This window comes from Lonchura striata, chromosome 1, assembly GCF_046129695.1.
Source record: "Lonchura striata isolate bLonStr1 chromosome 1, bLonStr1.mat, whole genome shotgun sequence".
Classification (NCBI taxonomy): Eukaryota; Metazoa; Chordata; class Aves; order Passeriformes; family Estrildidae; genus Lonchura; species Lonchura striata.
Window position 1 is genome coordinate 19,725,379 of NC_134603.1, and position 17,322 is coordinate 19,742,700.

The window sequence follows — 17,322 nt, forward strand, 5'->3', positions numbered from 1 at the left end:
ACACTCATGGTTTTATCATCCGACAAAATAGCTTTGGGTGAAGGACTGTACCAGTCACAAAAAGCACACAGCAGCTTCTATTAGAGTGAGAGAACAATACAAGTTTGAAATTCAGTTTGTTTTCCCTCTTCCTGGCAGCATAAATATAAACTTAAATTGTTAACATCCTCATATAGCTGTTCAGAATGAAACATCACTTCTCAATTATAATAAATCAGTTCAGAAATAAATTGCTGCAAAGCCTGTAGCACTCTGTATTGCCAAAAGAGAAAATAGATGCAGTGCAAAGACTTGGGGAGTCACTCACTGTAGACTTTCATTTGACATAACCTCATGGATGGCCCAGTGTGACGGGCTGTGAAGGGGGAGGAGGCCTGCTCCTTTCTGCCACAGTGGCCTAACTCTAGATCCAACCAAACAAGGATTCTGAGACTATACATACGAACTAGATGCCAGAGCTTCAGAAACTGTAGATCAGCAATCAAAAATGGCCCTTTTTTATTTGTTTTATCTCAATGCCTGCAACCAGTAACAGCGCTTACGCACACTGATAATCCTGCTCTTGAATCCTAAGAAACACTGTAAACTGAGGATTGTTGCCAGGAACCTCTCTTCAAAAGTCACACTCAGTAACTTTGAAATAAACCATATACAACTTAAAATACAAATGCTTAATTCATTCAATGTAATATACTTTTTAGCAGCACACACTATTAAGAATACCAATGATATCTAATGGGCCTTAACTAACCTTATTGTGGATTATCTCTTTTTAAAGTATTCTATGTATATATTTAATTATAATTGTAGTGGCAATGCAGGTTTCTGCAGATATAAACCATTCTGGGTATAAAATAATGCAAAAAAATTATGTAAGCTTTCAGAATGGTAATAGAACTGTGAGAATAAAGATACTAAAAAATATGGGAGGGATGTTTCCACACTTTATCATATTTGCCAAATGATACTAGGACAAGATAACCAACTGCAGTGCCATGCAAATGGGTTTACTCTACAAGCCTTGCAAAGACAGAGAGATACAGAGAGGAAGAAATCTGGTGCTATTACTTCCAGACTGTTATCAATTCATCAGTTACATATCAAAAATAATCTCAGTGAAGCCCATAAAAATCAACTGAGACACACTATTCAACAAATACAGAAAGTATGAGCAAAATCTGACCCTCAGAAGATTGATTTGGTAACATACCTGAAAGTATGAACAAGTTCATCTGCTGCATTTTATTTTAGATTATATTAATCTCCTCAATATTTTGCTGCTTTGCAAGCAATTATTGTTTTCTGTCATGCTGATTAACAATCATAATTTCTCCTGGGACAAACCTCATTTGAAATAACTGTATGCTTCCATTTACCCTAAGCACTCTTAGAATTATTTGTCCAGCAAATCTCAGAAACAGTGCATTGTCTCTTTCCCTAATTTTTTGGATTCGACTGTGAATATTCAAGTGTTGGCAAGTGCCCACATACGTGCAAGCCATTAGCTCTACAAAACAGTGGTATGAAACTATTTTGGTTCCTATTAAAACCACCATTTTGTTAAATAAAATGACATCTTGACACATTACATTTCAGCACAGTGATCATGTTAAAAAGCAGTGTCAATTATTTCTAACCATTTCAGCTACAGCACTTTTCTCCTGGGATAAGACACTGCTGTGCAGCATATTCATCTAGACTAAGTCTGGCCTTACTCTTTCTCTACATGTTTGATATGTTCTCATTATTGCCACTGTTTGCTTTTGAAGTCCTTTCAAGACAAGGATTCACTCATTCAAATGTATTTCCTGCAGAACAGTAAAAGTGTTCTCTAAATGGTATTCCTGACTTTCTTTTTATTAATGGATTTAAAATATATATATGTATATATGTATATATATATGTATATGTATATATTTTTATATATTCTAATCTTTAGGGAGAAAGTCTATAAACATTTGTACTACAAATGAGCATCATTCAGATACACTGGCTACTCAAGAGCTTCTATCAATTAAAAAAAAGCAAAAAAAGTCTCACATCTTTTCAATCTTTCCCCATTAAAACTTCAAATACAAGAACTCTATTAGACATATGCAAGTACTAGCCTGGGGTTCAAGCTACATAGCTTTAAGCACTTGATTAGAAAAGCAGCAGAAGCATATTTTAAAAGATATTTACATGCCACAAATAAAGCCTGTTGCTTAATAAAATTTTCAAAAATTATTTCAATGGAAATCAACAATCTATGAGATTTTAAACCAGCCTGCAGCAGAACAGAGAGATTACTTCAGAGAAATTCTAACAAGTTTCAAATTCTAAGTTTGAAGGCTCTTCTACACATTCACATCTCAATTTAATTATATAACAATTCTGTTCCATCTCTACTGCAGAAATATTCAATCTCCTGTAAGAATTCATCCAACAAGAACACCTCATTTTTCACTTTGCAGCTGGAATCATTATCATATACGAATCCAGTTTTTAGGTGGCTTCCACACGACTAGATAAATAGTAGCAATAGGCACCTGTTCCTACACAGTGAAATCTTAATTTACTTTGTTGAAAACAACTGGATGTTTTCATTTGAAATAATCAACCCTTCAGATAGTTCAATATCAGAAGCAGCCATACACATACACATACATGTTGTTATACACATAATAAACCAGTCTAGGCTTCTGTGAGTAAAAGCCCAAAAAAAGACTTAGCAGTCAAAAATTTGTGCTTCATTTTCTCTTTCCAGCAATAATATTTGTCTTATCAATATTTATTATTGTATTATCAATATTTATCCAATGATGACATAATTGCGGTATTTGCTTTATTTATTTTTACAGAGTTAAATTACTGCAAATATACCCATATAGTGCACAACCTGTGAGTGAGTCTGCTTTTTGGGCCTGGGTTGACAAGAATTTTTTTCAGCCATGTTTTAGAATTCTTCAAACATTTTCAAGATTTTTGTGTCAGGGCCACCAAGTAAGACAAGAAAGAGACAAAATGGACATTCATTATAAACAAAATTAGAAACAGATGTACAGTACACCTGAACTAAGAACATGTGGTTAAATTTGTCATTTGTGCATCCTATGTTTTAAAGAAGATTACCCTTATTAATTTGCAATTCATATTCTGTCAAATTTGACTTCAAATTTACGTCAATATAAGTTCAAGTTTTGTGACTTTATAGAAAGAGGACATTACACTACTTGTTGTAACCAAATAATCCCTTCATGAATTATATCCCTAGCTGAGATAGAATTCAGAATTTCATTGTTCTTAAGAAAACCAAAATGTGCTGACTGAAAAGGCTGGAGTTGCTTTGATAAACTGCTTAAAGTTGAGTAAGCTGTTTAAGTGTTCCTTGCACTTTTTAATTCTGTTCAGTTAAAATAATGTTTTCTATTTGTATCTATGTATTTTTTTCTTGAAAAGTAGCTTTCTAGTTTCTTCTTGAGATACAATTTTCTGCTTCATGACAAAGTATTCAATGTCTTGATTAGAAGAAGGGTTTGCTTGTTTAACTTAGGTCAAATTTTTATCCAACTAAAGTTGATGTTAATACCTACATAGGTTTAAGTGGGACTGAAAATATGGCCTGACAGGTTTAAATATGGGTTATCAGTAAATAAAAAAGTACAGAATAGAAAAGCTTGTACTTTGGTTTTGGAAGCCCTTACATGCTCTCTAGTGAATAGTGAAAAAAAAATCACTTCAATCTTTTCAGATATCTCTTTTCCCTTCTAGAAAGAAAACAGGTGGTCCTCTGAGCTGCAGTAGCAGAGAAAAATGAGAAACCATAAGAGGTAAAGCACAAGGCAAGTACTGATGTTCAGATGAAAAAGATCCCCTTTCACCCTGGTAGGATCCAATCTAATTCTGACTTAGCCATGTTCAAAAGCTGTTATCAGAGAAGCCCCTTTTTTCCTTTGTCCATATTCAGCATCTGACAAAAAGTATGGAAGATCAGAATCATAGAATTGTCAGGGCTGGAAGGGACCTTTAAGATCATCAGGTCCAGCTGTCCTCCCAGCACTGTCACTGTATCCCCTAAACCCCATCAGCCAGAGCCAGATCCAGACACCTCTTCAACACCAGGGGTGGTGACTCCACCATCTCCCTGGGCAACCCATTTCAGTGCCTCACCACCCTCATGCCTAGCAGTGAAAAGTGTTTTTTCAACATCTAATCTTAATCTGAATCTTCCCTTCCTCAGTTTACATCCATTTTCTCTCATCCTCTCACTGCAGGCATGGCAGAAAAGACTGAACCCCACCTCACTACAGCCTTCTGTCAGGTACTTGTAGAAAGTGAAGAGATCCTCTGGCCTCATCTTCTAAAGTTGTTTCAGCTAAATGTGATATAGATAAAGGAATCCTTACTCTGGGGAATATGAGAATCCAACAGTGTCACAAATATGCAGACAAGTCAGTAAGAGGTAACTATTGCATTCTTGGAAGGAGTAGTGCTTATTCTTATGCATATTCTAGTTATCCTAGGACATGAAAATAGATACATGCCCTCTTCTGTCTCTGATTACCAAAAACAATGAATGTATCCTTCATTTAGTCAGAAACTCTACATAAATAAAATACAATTAATAAAAATAATCTAAAAACTTTAAAGGAATATTAACTGCAGCAGAACAGAAATATTGCCAGGGAAAGATAATGTCAGGCACGGGCAGGGGGGGCGGTGTCTGATGCCAAGCAAAGCCGAGGGCTGTGCAATCACCTCTATCAGTGCTCTATCAGTGTCTACACTCCAGCCAAATCCAGAGAAAACAAGGAGTCAAAGATTCAGGTCAATAAGCTTATAGGCGATTTGCACAAACTGCTCCTGCAGCAAGGTAAAAAACAAAGTCATATTGGCTTTGCTTTTTTATTCCTTCTCTTTGAACTCCTTGGTCCAAACACACCCTCGAAATGTCAGTGTTATATGCAAGAATTTAAAGAGCTGAGCTTCTTAATCCCGTTAAGAAATAAGAACAAAGTTGCCTGTAAAGATCTCCTTATTGAGCTCAAAGTGATTATGGTATAGCTGCCTCCTGCTGATCCTACTTGTGCTATAGCAAAAGTGGTAGAAATTCGTCACGAAATCCATTACTGAGAAAGAAAAAAAAATTATTAAAGTGTTCCTGATTAAAAAAATGGGGAGAAAAAAAGAAAAGAAAGCCGAAATCTACTGTTTGATCCAGAAGCAGAAAATCCAAGCATATTATTAGTCACTACATGCGTAACACGAAAGAAGGAAGGAATATTTACACAGTTGCACACAGACATACACACAGACACAAAGTCATACTATAGAGGAAAAAAAGGACACATGGAAATCATTTTCAGGGTGTTATTATAGATGGTAGCATGATAGCTTTGCAGATGAAGTATGAAGGGATAGATTAATACACAGACAAACTTCGCTTTGTATATGCTTTCTTGTATGAACACTCACACTGCAGCTGTTTCTCTGAATCAGAGGCCTGCCTGCACAATCAGGTCACATGGTTTAATATCAAACATTCCAGCCCCAAGCTGGTCTGGCAGGCTAGTAACAATGTACATGAGGATGATTATGTGTACATTAACAGAGAACTTAGTTCAGGTTTGGAACTCATCCGTTCCTGCCCAAGAAGAATATGAGAATAGAGAACCAGGTATACACTTAGGATCCAGGCCATATATATTCCCTGTATTTCCTACTTGCTGACTTAAAACTTAGAATTTATATTAGTTTCAGACTGCACTGGATTCCCCTCACTTTCCTCTTCCCCCACAAATAAAGATACCAATGTATCAGGAACCCAAACCACTCAACCAGCTACAAACACATATGGCTGCAGACATACATAGTAGTGCATACTACAGACCATAAAACCATTGCATCCTGAATCACTCTCCATCCCACCTCATGTATCCTCCCTATCACCCTATGTCACCAGCTGAAGCACAGTCAACACTGGGGAGCAAAACCCATTTGCTTTCCCATCTGCCACCTGGAGTTTTATGGCCTCTGAATGTCCTTCCACTGAGGGCTGGTGCCAATGCTGCCTTGTGATGAAGTAACCATAGAAAACCCGTAACACGAGGAACAAGAGCAATAATCATACTACAAGCAATGAACAGGAGAATTTGACTCAACTGTCTTGGCCAGCAACAAGAAATGAACCTGCCTTCTTTCACTAATTATCAGATATGAACATTCCTTCATTTGCCTCCTTTTTCTGGAAACAGTTCAACATTTACTCTTTTGATTATAAACCTCCTCCATTTTCTTCTCCATTGCCTCTTTCCTTCTGTGAACACAGCTACTTAACTATCTACTAATCTCAAGTGATCTCTTTTATTGCTTAGGATAATTCTCCATTGAAAGTTAAACCCTCATTGAACACTTCTGCTAGGAAGGTCACAAGGATTTGTTTAGCTGGTTACCACTACTATCAAGTCACCAAAGCTCCTATTCCCCTTCCTGTTCACAGAGAGTAAAAGATGACACCATATGAGCATAGAAAACTTTTTAAGTAACAGACAAGAACTTTATTTTTATTTTTTCTGAGGGTATCTAGACAGGATGCCAGAAATCAGAGACTAGACCATCAACTATAAACTACTTCAGCTCACAAATTATCTTGATTTAGAACTTTTATTTTCACCCCATCACCTTCAACTTGGCCTTTGTATTCTTCTGTTGTTTTTCCACTCCTATTATCTGTGCTTCTCCAATTATTAGTCCTATCACACGTCTCACCTCTTTTAACCTCTTTTTAATATTTTCTTATTCCAACCTCCAGGAGAAAAAATTTAATCTTTATGTCCTATCTCCTAGCTTCCAAATCCAGCCTATCCCTGTTCTGCAAGGGAGGCAGACTACCTTCTCCTTGCACAGAGTGTTGAAATACTAACATTTAAGTAATAAATTTTCTACATCTGAATTTAATCTGAGTTAATTTTAATCTGATAGACTCTGATTGCAGATGCCACCTGTTTAAAAAAATATTCAGCAATTTGTAGTAACTAAACACAAACAGCAATTTTCAAAGGCTGTTTTCAAACTGACAAAATGTAATACACTGTCATCAAGGCTACCTTCTACAAAGTTTTTTGTTTCTACTTCAAATATAGAGATCAGTGCAGATTTGTAGTAGAACTCTATTATCCTGTTTCCAAAATACTCTCTTTCTCCTAATCTCACTGTCAAAACTGAAAACAAATCAAACTTAACTGCCATCAATTATGAAGCTCTTCATCCAAAAGGTTAAAAAAAAAACAGAGTTGGGAGCTTAAATCAATCCCTGACAAATAGTAGGTTGGTAATTTCCATTTCAGCTTTGGATATTTACATGTTTAAACCATTGTTCACCTCTTCACATTTGAGTGTAAATGAAGACAACATAGGAATAAATATTCACATGCAGTAAAGTTAATTTTGTGGTTCTGCAGAAGCATGGGAGAGGAGAAATTTTCCAGATTCCTTGTCATAAAAGCCATTGGCAAGCAAAAGGAGAATGAAAAAATAATAGCGGGAAGTCAAAATTTTGGAAACCGAGAAGCTGTAAAATGACATGTAGCTCAATCAATGTGATTAATTTGCTTTACACTTTGCAGAGGTTTTCGCCTTCACCTTCTAATTCTGGCAACTATTCTGCTGCATCTATCGCACAAAACCCAAATAAAATGGGAAAAGTATGGCTTTATAAAGTTCCTGTTTGCAATTTAGACAGTAAGGGACTGCTCTCTCTCATAATACCATCAGGCACAGTTTGACAGGAAAATCTCTTCAAGAAGCCAAAGTTACCAAGTTGTGAACCTGTAAATCTTCTATTCTCATTCCTCAAAATGAATTGTGACTTCAGTAAATTTTTGCCTTCAGTACGTAGTTTGTATAGCAAAAAGCCCCTGGTTTTAGGTGGTACTTGAATTTACAGAGCTGGGTAAGTATAAAAAACATACCATGGATGAAGCCTCACAAACACCTCCTCCCCAACAGCTGTGTCACTTGTCCCCATGCCTCTTGATTCTTGCAGGAAGCCCCGCTACTCATTTGTCCTCTTGTTCTGGGTCAGCTGGGAAGAAACCCCAGGGGAGGGAAATAGGGAGACAGGACAGATAAAATTTATATCCAAGAAAACACCTTTCAATTCTAAAACCATTAATGGTCCATGCTAGCAAGGGCAAAATTCAGAGATAGTATGATGGATTCCCATGCCAGTTCTGACATATTTCTGGGAAAAGAAAACCTGATGCATCAGAAAACACAGATCTACACTCATTTTTCCCTTATTTGGAAATATTTGTCATTTACATGTTGCAATATTATCAAAGAGCAGAAGAAAAATCAAAAATCAGACCCCCAAAACAGAAATTAGACTGCCTTTATTTGTTTACTAACCTATTTGGTACAGATCTAATTTTCATTCTTTTTCATTTTCATAATGACTTTTTATTGATGATGTTAAAAATATTTCTATAAAAAAGAAAAGTTTATTTCTCATACTATCTTTTAATTTCAATACTGAAGCACTACAAAGAAAAACAAAAGGCTAAGAATTCTTGACAGATTCATGAAAAAAAAGCAAGAATTTTTCTAAATTTTAGTATTTAGTATATAATAGTCACAAACTCTTCCACTAAGAGAGGAACACAAAATAAATTTATTTGCATTCCAGATTAGTTTTGTCTTCTTAGGGTTTATCGTCAGAAAAAACACAGGCAGCCTCATGTTAATGACACTTAAGATGTGATCCTGAAGAAGTAGGACATTCAACAGAAGTTGAGACATTAACAAAATCCCAGCACATTTCCAGTCTCCCATTCCATCCTTTTCCAGGGGGATTCCAAATTTGCTTCAAAGTGGGACTTTTTTTCACACTGCCTCAGCTGGAGGTAGATTAGAAATTTTATGTACCCCTTGATCTTTAGAAATCTTCTTTTCAACTCTTCTGCAGTAGTTCCACTGAAGAGACTTAAGATTCTTTTATAACGACAACACACAAACTGCTGGGAAGTGACATGGTATTTAGTCTGAAGAATCAGCATATGTCTTTAATAAAACATATAACCAAGATTCAGATTTAAATGTATTCCCATTTGATGCCTGATCTTCTTTAATATAGTGATTCAGTGATTTTCCTAAAAGAGGTGTTTATTTAAAGGGAAGATCCAAGATAAATTGAAATTCAATGTAAATTTGCAATATTGATTGCTATTAAAAAAAAAAAAGAAATCTTTTTTTTGGTTCTTGGTTTCACCTAAAGCCATAGTATTCTCCATTGCTGGACCCTAGAAATGCAGTAAGAAGTATAGAGACGTAACTAAATGAAACTGATATGATATGATATGATATGATAGATATATGATGATATGATATGAACTAATAGTGGGACATAGTATAACACTGCTGACAGGAGGAATTCAGGAGACACCAGCGTAACAATTATCCAAATAGTGGCTTAAATATTTACTTAGATCTGCCAATAAGAGGAGGAGTACTTTTTTCTGGCTAAGGAAAACGGTGTCTGAAAGGCATGTGAACCACTGAACACAAAGTAATTCTGGTACTTGTTCACATTGCAGTTGTAATAGTAATAAATTCATAATCTGGTTCTCCTCACAGTAAGATTTGTAGCAGCTGAACTCCAAACTATTGATTAGACTGTTTTCATCTCTCAGGGTGACTTACTAAATATCAAGAACCTGTAGAAGCTGCATAGAGAATATGTAGAAAATACATAGTAATGCCCTTGCCACTGATGACTGAAGACTCTAGGAAGGACTGATATTCTGCAGTCAGAGCACTTGACTCGTCCAATGCATTTATTTGACTTTGTCCAAGACAGATGAAAATAATACAAAACCAGAAGCATATCAAGTTATCATGGGAAAATGTATGCCAATATCTGGGAAAGAACAGAAAGACAGAAAAACCATCAACATCCAAATGCCCGAGGGATTTGTGGACTAACAGAACACCACGACAACAACTTCAGCTATTTGATAGGCACCCTTACCTGCAGAAGACAAATAATAAAACAATCAAGTGGATATCTGGCAGGAAGAAGGTTAATGCAATGTTCTAAATAACAGCAGTGTGTTTTTCTGCCAGCTGACTGGGAAGTAGCATAGCCTTGCAGACTGAACTGGTAAGAATGAACTGGTGTGTCTTATGCTAGAACACCTCAATTTTCAATAATTCACAAGTAACAAGTGCACCAAAAAGGTATTTGCAACTTCAAAAGTTATCCTTTCACAAATCACTAGTTTTCTACTGCGCATAATAAATTCTATAAAAAGCTCTATTTTAATCCTTGAATCTACAGTCACAATCTGTTTTCCTAGCAATGTTTCCTAGGCAAAGAAGCAATGAACAGACATGCTGCATTGCTAGCTTCAGATCTGATAATAATTGACTTCTGGGGCCTATTCTCTATAGTTAAAAATATGTAGAAAATAACACTTGGAGGAAAACACTAAGGCAAGATGATTCATGTCCCTGAAAAGTGTCGCTCAACTTAAATATTTATTCCTTACCAGACTTAATTTCCCAAGTGACTCTTTTTCCTGCTTTTAAGGTAGCATTAATAGGGCTTTTTGTTGTTTAAAACCAAGAAATCTCTTTGACCAATTGGACAAAGTTTGGCCAGTATTCTCTCAACAGGTTGGCTACAATTATTACCTTTATTACAAAAGTATTCCACTTCTTCACAGCTCAGATTTTCAGGCTCAAACTCTGCAGAAAAGCTTTCCTCCAATGGAAAGTCTTCTTTTGAGACAGTATCATTTTCCTCAGACAGGCACTCATCTTCTTCATCCTCAGTGGCATCTTCAAGGGGCCCTTAAAAAAGAACCAGGGACACTGTGGCAAAACCATCTAACAGGACAATTTGAAAAAAAATCTTAGTGAACTTTTAGCTGGCATTCTTTAGCTAGATATTCCTTTCACAGTTGTGTTCAGCCCTTATTAGAACTGGATAAATATCATTTTATGGAAATTGAAATTGAAAGTGGCTTTTCCCAATTACTTCAAATCAGAATATGCAAAGTGTCATTAATAATATGTATTAATAATAGTCACACATGGGGTTTATTATTCATTTGGTTCTAGTATTAAACACAGTTTTAAAAGCTGAAATCAAAGCTGTATTTGTAAAATGACATAAACAGTGAAGAGCTGTTTGTTAGTGATTGTTTTTGATGCTAAATTGCAGTACTTAAAATGTTCCTTTACAAGCTTTGTTAATCAAATTAAAAGTACTGACAACAGTAAAATACTACAAAGTTTTTGAAAGCACAAACTTCAGCTTATTCTGCTATTTTGTTTCAACCAGCCCCTAATAGTATCCATGGTCATTCATGCCAGACTCTTTAACAGATTCCCAGTCAATGGACAGGACTCAAGAGAATATTTATTCATTTCACAGAGGCCAAACAAATGCCCTGGTAATCTGCCAGCCCAGGGCTACAAAAACATCAACTAGTTACAGAAACAGGGCATGAGTTTGAATTTGAAATGGTAGTCTGAAGTCCTTTTCTTCTAGTTACCTACTGCCACAGATCCTCTCAAAGAGACAGCACAGATTAGTACACATAATGCCAAGGTTACCAATTAGAATATACTCAAAAGTTAAAATTCTTCTTAGATACACACACTTCAAAATTATTGGTTAATAGTAACTATTTGCTGAAGACATTTCTTGTGCAGGATGTAGAATTTCACCCTAGATTTAAATAGAGATTTGAAATAACTGATCACATTTTAATTTAACGAAGATTTTATTAAATGCCAGTATGTTTCAAAATCCATTTTAAGACTGGATTTCAAAAGAGAGATTTTCATTATACATGGTTGAGGCTTGAAAAAAATTATGTAGTTCACTCTCCAGTGAAAGCATAGCCTCATTTATAATTGACTGAGTATTTCTTCTTACAAAATGAAAGCGAGCTAGCTAATGAAAAAAAATGTGATTTGTATTTATATGATAGTTTTACGGTATTAAATACACTATTCCTATACAATCTATCATGCTGAGATACAATACCTAAATGATTCTGTTGTGTTCAATGAAAAGGAAGGAATAAATTTTTAAAGAAATCAAATATTGACTACACTCTAATTTTATGTAATTTATTACGAACTGGTGACTACCGACATTTATTAAAACAGCAAAATTCACTTTAAGCTAGGTTGTGTAATTCTTGCTTCAGAGGAATATGATGGTTACTTTTCATTGAAATTGATTGAGATTCCCAGCTGGGATTCCATAAATTAATATAGCTTACTATCTTTCATGGAAATATGACTCTCTGTGCCAGCCGAGAATCTGACCAAATGAGCCCACTTTTGTAGACACATACTCACCAACAGTAGCTGTCATTCAACAATATAGCTCCTAAAATAAGGGGCTATTATTATGACTGAAGAAATAAAGATTCTCCCTATCAAAGTATCCATTACTGTTAATTGCACCTTCCAGCCATGCTGGGAAAAAATCCAGCAACTGCATATGCAGAGGGAATGAAGAGTGGAAATGGCACTGTACAGAACAGAGAACAAAGCACAAGCACACGCTGGAGCAGTGCGCTGCAGTTGAAAATGGGCACTCCAGGCACCTTATGTGTGTCCTGGTTCATTAAATGAAAGCACAATGGGTTCTGCAAAAATTATCAGAAATAACATTCAAATTTCATTTTATTATGAATATGTAACATTGTCTGTAGAGCCATTTACTGGTGTGTATTCCTAGTAATGCCTGGATAAATAAACTGGAAAAAAGATGCTATTTTAGGGAAATGTAAGTTTTTGCCACATATAAAAATGTATTAATACCATATTTTGCATCATTTCAAGTGCAGCTATAAGCCTAATAAATTTTCCAAGTATTTTAAATCTGAGGAAAAAATTTAAACTTCCACCAACATTTTCAGTAAAAGTCAATTTCTTGCTGAATGACTAGCTCTTTGTTATTGACTTTCACAATGTGTCTTACAAAATACAGCAAAAGCAATTTACCTGCAAGTAATCCAATTGGCATGTATGCATGACATTTAGGTCTGCTTCTAGATGTTAAACCAGTTTGTTTGATCAGGTACCCAATACGTAATCAGCAAGCTAATCATCACTGTATGTTAATTAGAAAAAAGAACAGAAATGCAGTTGCTATGCTTTCATTTGCAGCAGTCATGGAAACACACCTTACAATTTCCATTGACGCTCTTTCCAAGAAAGGGGAAGAAACACAATCTACACACCAGCTCCACAGCACTGGTTCAAACCCCAGTCATTTTGTGGGCCGGGATTTTATTTTCCAAATCAATCTTAGACTAGAAAAAATACTGACTAATACTACTAATAGATATATCCTATGTACAAACAGGTACATAATATTTCCTAAGGTTACATGTACAAGGATTTGCACACACAAATGTAAATGTTGTCACATCCCAAGAAGATCAGAGGTGTGCATGCATCTACACCAGGCTTTGCCTTGCACGTGTAGCCCACGTACGTAACCCAGCAAAGTCCATCCAGGCGCATATGGGCACACACCAGAGCTTTACCTAATGGGGGCTGGCATCAAAGCCTGTGCCCCAAACACCAGCAATTACAATCACTAAAGTTAGAGGATCCATGCATAAATATTTTTGTAGGTTTCAGGTAGTTGCTGCCTTGTCTAATTCACCCATCTACAACCTGTTCTTTGGGACAAACTCTGTCTTATGCATGTTGAGCTGTCTTTCATTTTCTAAATGTCAAAATACATTCCGTTCATGATCAGAGCTGGTATATTGTAACTGATAACTTAACTGAAGAGTAAGGCATTGTACAACATGAATAAGACAAACTCCCAAGAATAAGATCAAAATTAAGTATTTCTCAGTTGCTCGTTTCATGGGAACTCAAAATCGATTATTTCTGTGGACATTTTTAATTATCACTCAAACATACAGTGGGTTAAAGAAAAAACTAAAATCCAAAGCCATTAAGAGGAAATATAAATCGAGTAAATTCTCTATTCTTCACTACTTTATCTAATTACTTACACATTAACAGACAATAAATAAAAATGCATTTTTAGAATCTCACCATAAAGAGCATATGGAACTAAATATTCTTGACAAATGCAAAAACATTAACTATGCAGGCTTACATTTGCCTGATTTGGTAATTTTGGTGCCAGCAAAAACCTCTAGCTGATACCAGTAAGTTACATCAGCTCGAGAACTAAGAAACTACTGAAATTCATCTGAGTGTCACAGTGATCTGACAACAAACAGCTTTGAGATATGATCAGACTCCTAAATAATTAAAGCAGTAAAATTCCAAAATTAAGCGGTTTAAGAATTTAGATGAATAGTTAATTCCAGAGATAGTCTAGATGTTTGTCTTCTCATTTTGGCAATTATTTTTCTATTAGCAGTTTGTAAAAGAATGTGATGCAATATAAGGAGAGGTGATTCTGAAATGCTTCAGATGAGCTAGATAATGATGAATAGTTAAGAATTCCCAATCGGACTAGTAAAACCTCGATTTCTAATCTTAAATGAGCATACTTTAATTTGAGGCAAATTAAGTTTCTATTAACTCATTCTGTATTTTGCATGAAGCCCTGAAATAAACCTTTTCTTTACAAAATGAGCAACTAATCATGTTGTACACAACAGAGGATTTAGAGGGGTTGAGTAGTTTACTTACTCACTTGGTACTTACTCCAATTAATGAACATTTATTGATATGAACACAACCTTTTTTGCAAACAGCAGAGGTAAACAAGACATAGTAGAAAACAGTACAACTAGCGACAGCAATGAAATAGTCAATGTGGTAGAAATCTGTATGGCTTAGTGGACACAGTAGTCCACTTTGAGAAACCACCACATATAATTTGATACAAATAACAGTATCCACTGAAGAGAGGCCGACGAGTGAGCTGCATGTGCCTTCAAGGAGAAAATTACTTCTGATTGAGGCCACTTGCCAGCACAGTGTGGGGAAATCTGAGCTGTGCTCCCTAATTTGTACCTGATTTACAGGCACTCAAGGACATATTTTTTAGCACTATTATTAAATATTAAATAAATAAATATTCCTAAAATATCATATACTGTAATGCAAACATACACATGCCAGCACACAAAGATAGCTAGCTAAGGAGCAATCCCAACACAGTGAGTAACAGATGCTACCTCAGCACTTAAAAGGACAGGCCACATTTAACAAAACAAAACCAGCACTGCAATAATTTTAATAACACATAAGAGTGTGAGAATAAACCATCAGAAAAGGATTTACACTCATTTAACAAAGGACACTTTTGCTACAATAAACACTCCTCTTAACACAAATTTGAGCATCGAACCTTTTGAGCACATTAGTCCTGATACATCAGTGCTTGGCTCCAGTTTTATGGTACTATAACTGTAATGAAATAATTGAAATTCAATAACACTAAACTGGGTAAGTTCTGTAATAATTTCTCATAGTCAAATTCATCAGACTTCGCCCTAATGAAACCACTTAAATGCACACTCAAATTAAGCACGTGCTTAATATGCTTTCTTGTCCAGTGTTTTGCACTTAAAATGCACGTATCCTATAGTAGAAAAGTATTGTTGAAATAATTAACTCATGAAAATGTGAAGTGGTTAGCTTCCTTCTAACTTACCAATATTCTACATTCCTACAGCAGCACATAAATCAGTGCTCTCAACAAATTAAGAATGCCTCAGAAAGTTGATGGTGAGTGGCTGGGGAGAGGTTAATGAGTATAATTAGTAGTAGCAGCATTAAATAGTAACAACTTCAATAAATCAGAAGCCTGAAATTCACTGGATCAACATCAGACATTTTGCATGTTCTGTGAGATCCATTCAGTATTTCCTAGGAAAACATGCTGCCACATACAGATTATCCTTAGCTTATGGTAAAACCTAGGTATGTGATGCTCTCCGATTACAGAGGGAAAAGCTTCAGAAAAATCAATCCATTTATCTCTTCTTTGAACATGAACATTTCCTTCTAAGTAGAAATTATTACATAAGACACGCAGCAGGCAAACACTTCCTATTAATTCACATTGGAGGGAATTTTTTTTCTAAAAATTCAGTCAGGAATACTAAAACTAAAAGAGAGAGTTCAATTTCTTTCATTTTAGACATGGCAATGAGAGTGAAGAAATCACATGATAATTCAGAGTTCTCTTCTTCTTGGGAAGCTTCCCATATAGGATTTCCTTAGAGACTTCTCTGCCCTCTTCAGTCCATTAAGTTTATTAGTTATTTATCTTAACTAAGTTATTTCTGTCATTCCTCTTACATTTTGAACTACACTTAAGAAATGTAGTGTGCTGCCTATGCACATTGAACCTCTCCAGTTTGTTTAGCAAATTGGCCAAACTTCAGAACTTTTTTCCAGATTGGAAGATTGCTCCAATTTGTAAGTAATTCTTTACATCTTCATTGGGGCATCCAAGCAGAATAAACCATTTCTCACTTTCAAACTGGGAGAAACTATATGACCATAATTCAGTGACAAACTTAATAGAGGGAAAGGAAAATAAATGTTTTTGGACACTGTAAATCTATACCAACCTGGTGTAATTGAGCTTCACAACAAAAAAAAAAGTATAAAAGTACATTTCTGTAGGAAAAAAAAGTTATTTTTAAATACGTAAGTTCTTCCTGCAGCCACTTACTTTTAACATAAGTTGCATCAGGGGATCTGGTAGGAAGGAAATATTTTTTATTAATTTTCCCCTTATCTGTAAGAAGAATGCTGATGATTTTTTTTTTTCATTTATGTTCCTTGCCTGCAGGTAGCAGACCAAGAAAATCATATAGCAGAATTTTTTCCTTTTGATTAATTTCTTTCCATGTGTTATGTTATTTCTTATATATAATTGATTTCAGGTTTTGCTTGTAGCTGTACATCTTTTTATATCTGTACCTACTGCCTTCCTTCAATCAAGAAAGTTGAAGGAAATTACCTGAATTTTGTTAAGTTTATTAAAAAAGGAGCTCTGTGAATATTTAAATTGAGTTTTGAAATGGTAATACAAGGAAGATATTAGAGAATTTTAATAGTAGGTTCAATTTGACCCACAGACTATTGTAGAAAGGGTCAAATTTTATTCAAATTATTTCTTTACAAAAAAAAAAAGAACCCTTTGATTTTATTAAAGTAGATTAATATTCCTCACTGCTAGGTCTTTTGGCACTTCAGTGCATGACAGCATTAACTGTGCTTGTATATGAACTTTGAAAAGACCTTTAAATGTTCCAGTAATTTGGAACTTCACTTTCATTTTTCCTCTTGTCTTCTTTTCTCTTA

General features: G+C 35.3%; 1 protein-coding gene across 2 annotated transcripts in view; it reads right to left on the minus strand.

Annotated features, from left to right (window-relative positions):
- The window catches only part of ZFPM2 (zinc finger protein, FOG family member 2), a 304,518-nt gene that overhangs the window by 237,380 nt on the left and 49,816 nt on the right, over positions 1-17,322 (minus strand). The window contains exon 2 of one of the 2 annotated variants that reach the window (XM_021546439.2): positions 10,672-10,830. The exons of the other annotated variant lie outside the window; for it this stretch is intronic. Coding sequence (XP_021402114.2) covers positions 10,672-10,830 — 159 coding nt within the window. The remainder of the gene's footprint in view (positions 1-10,671; positions 10,831-17,322) is intronic. 2 annotated transcript variants of the gene reach the window in all.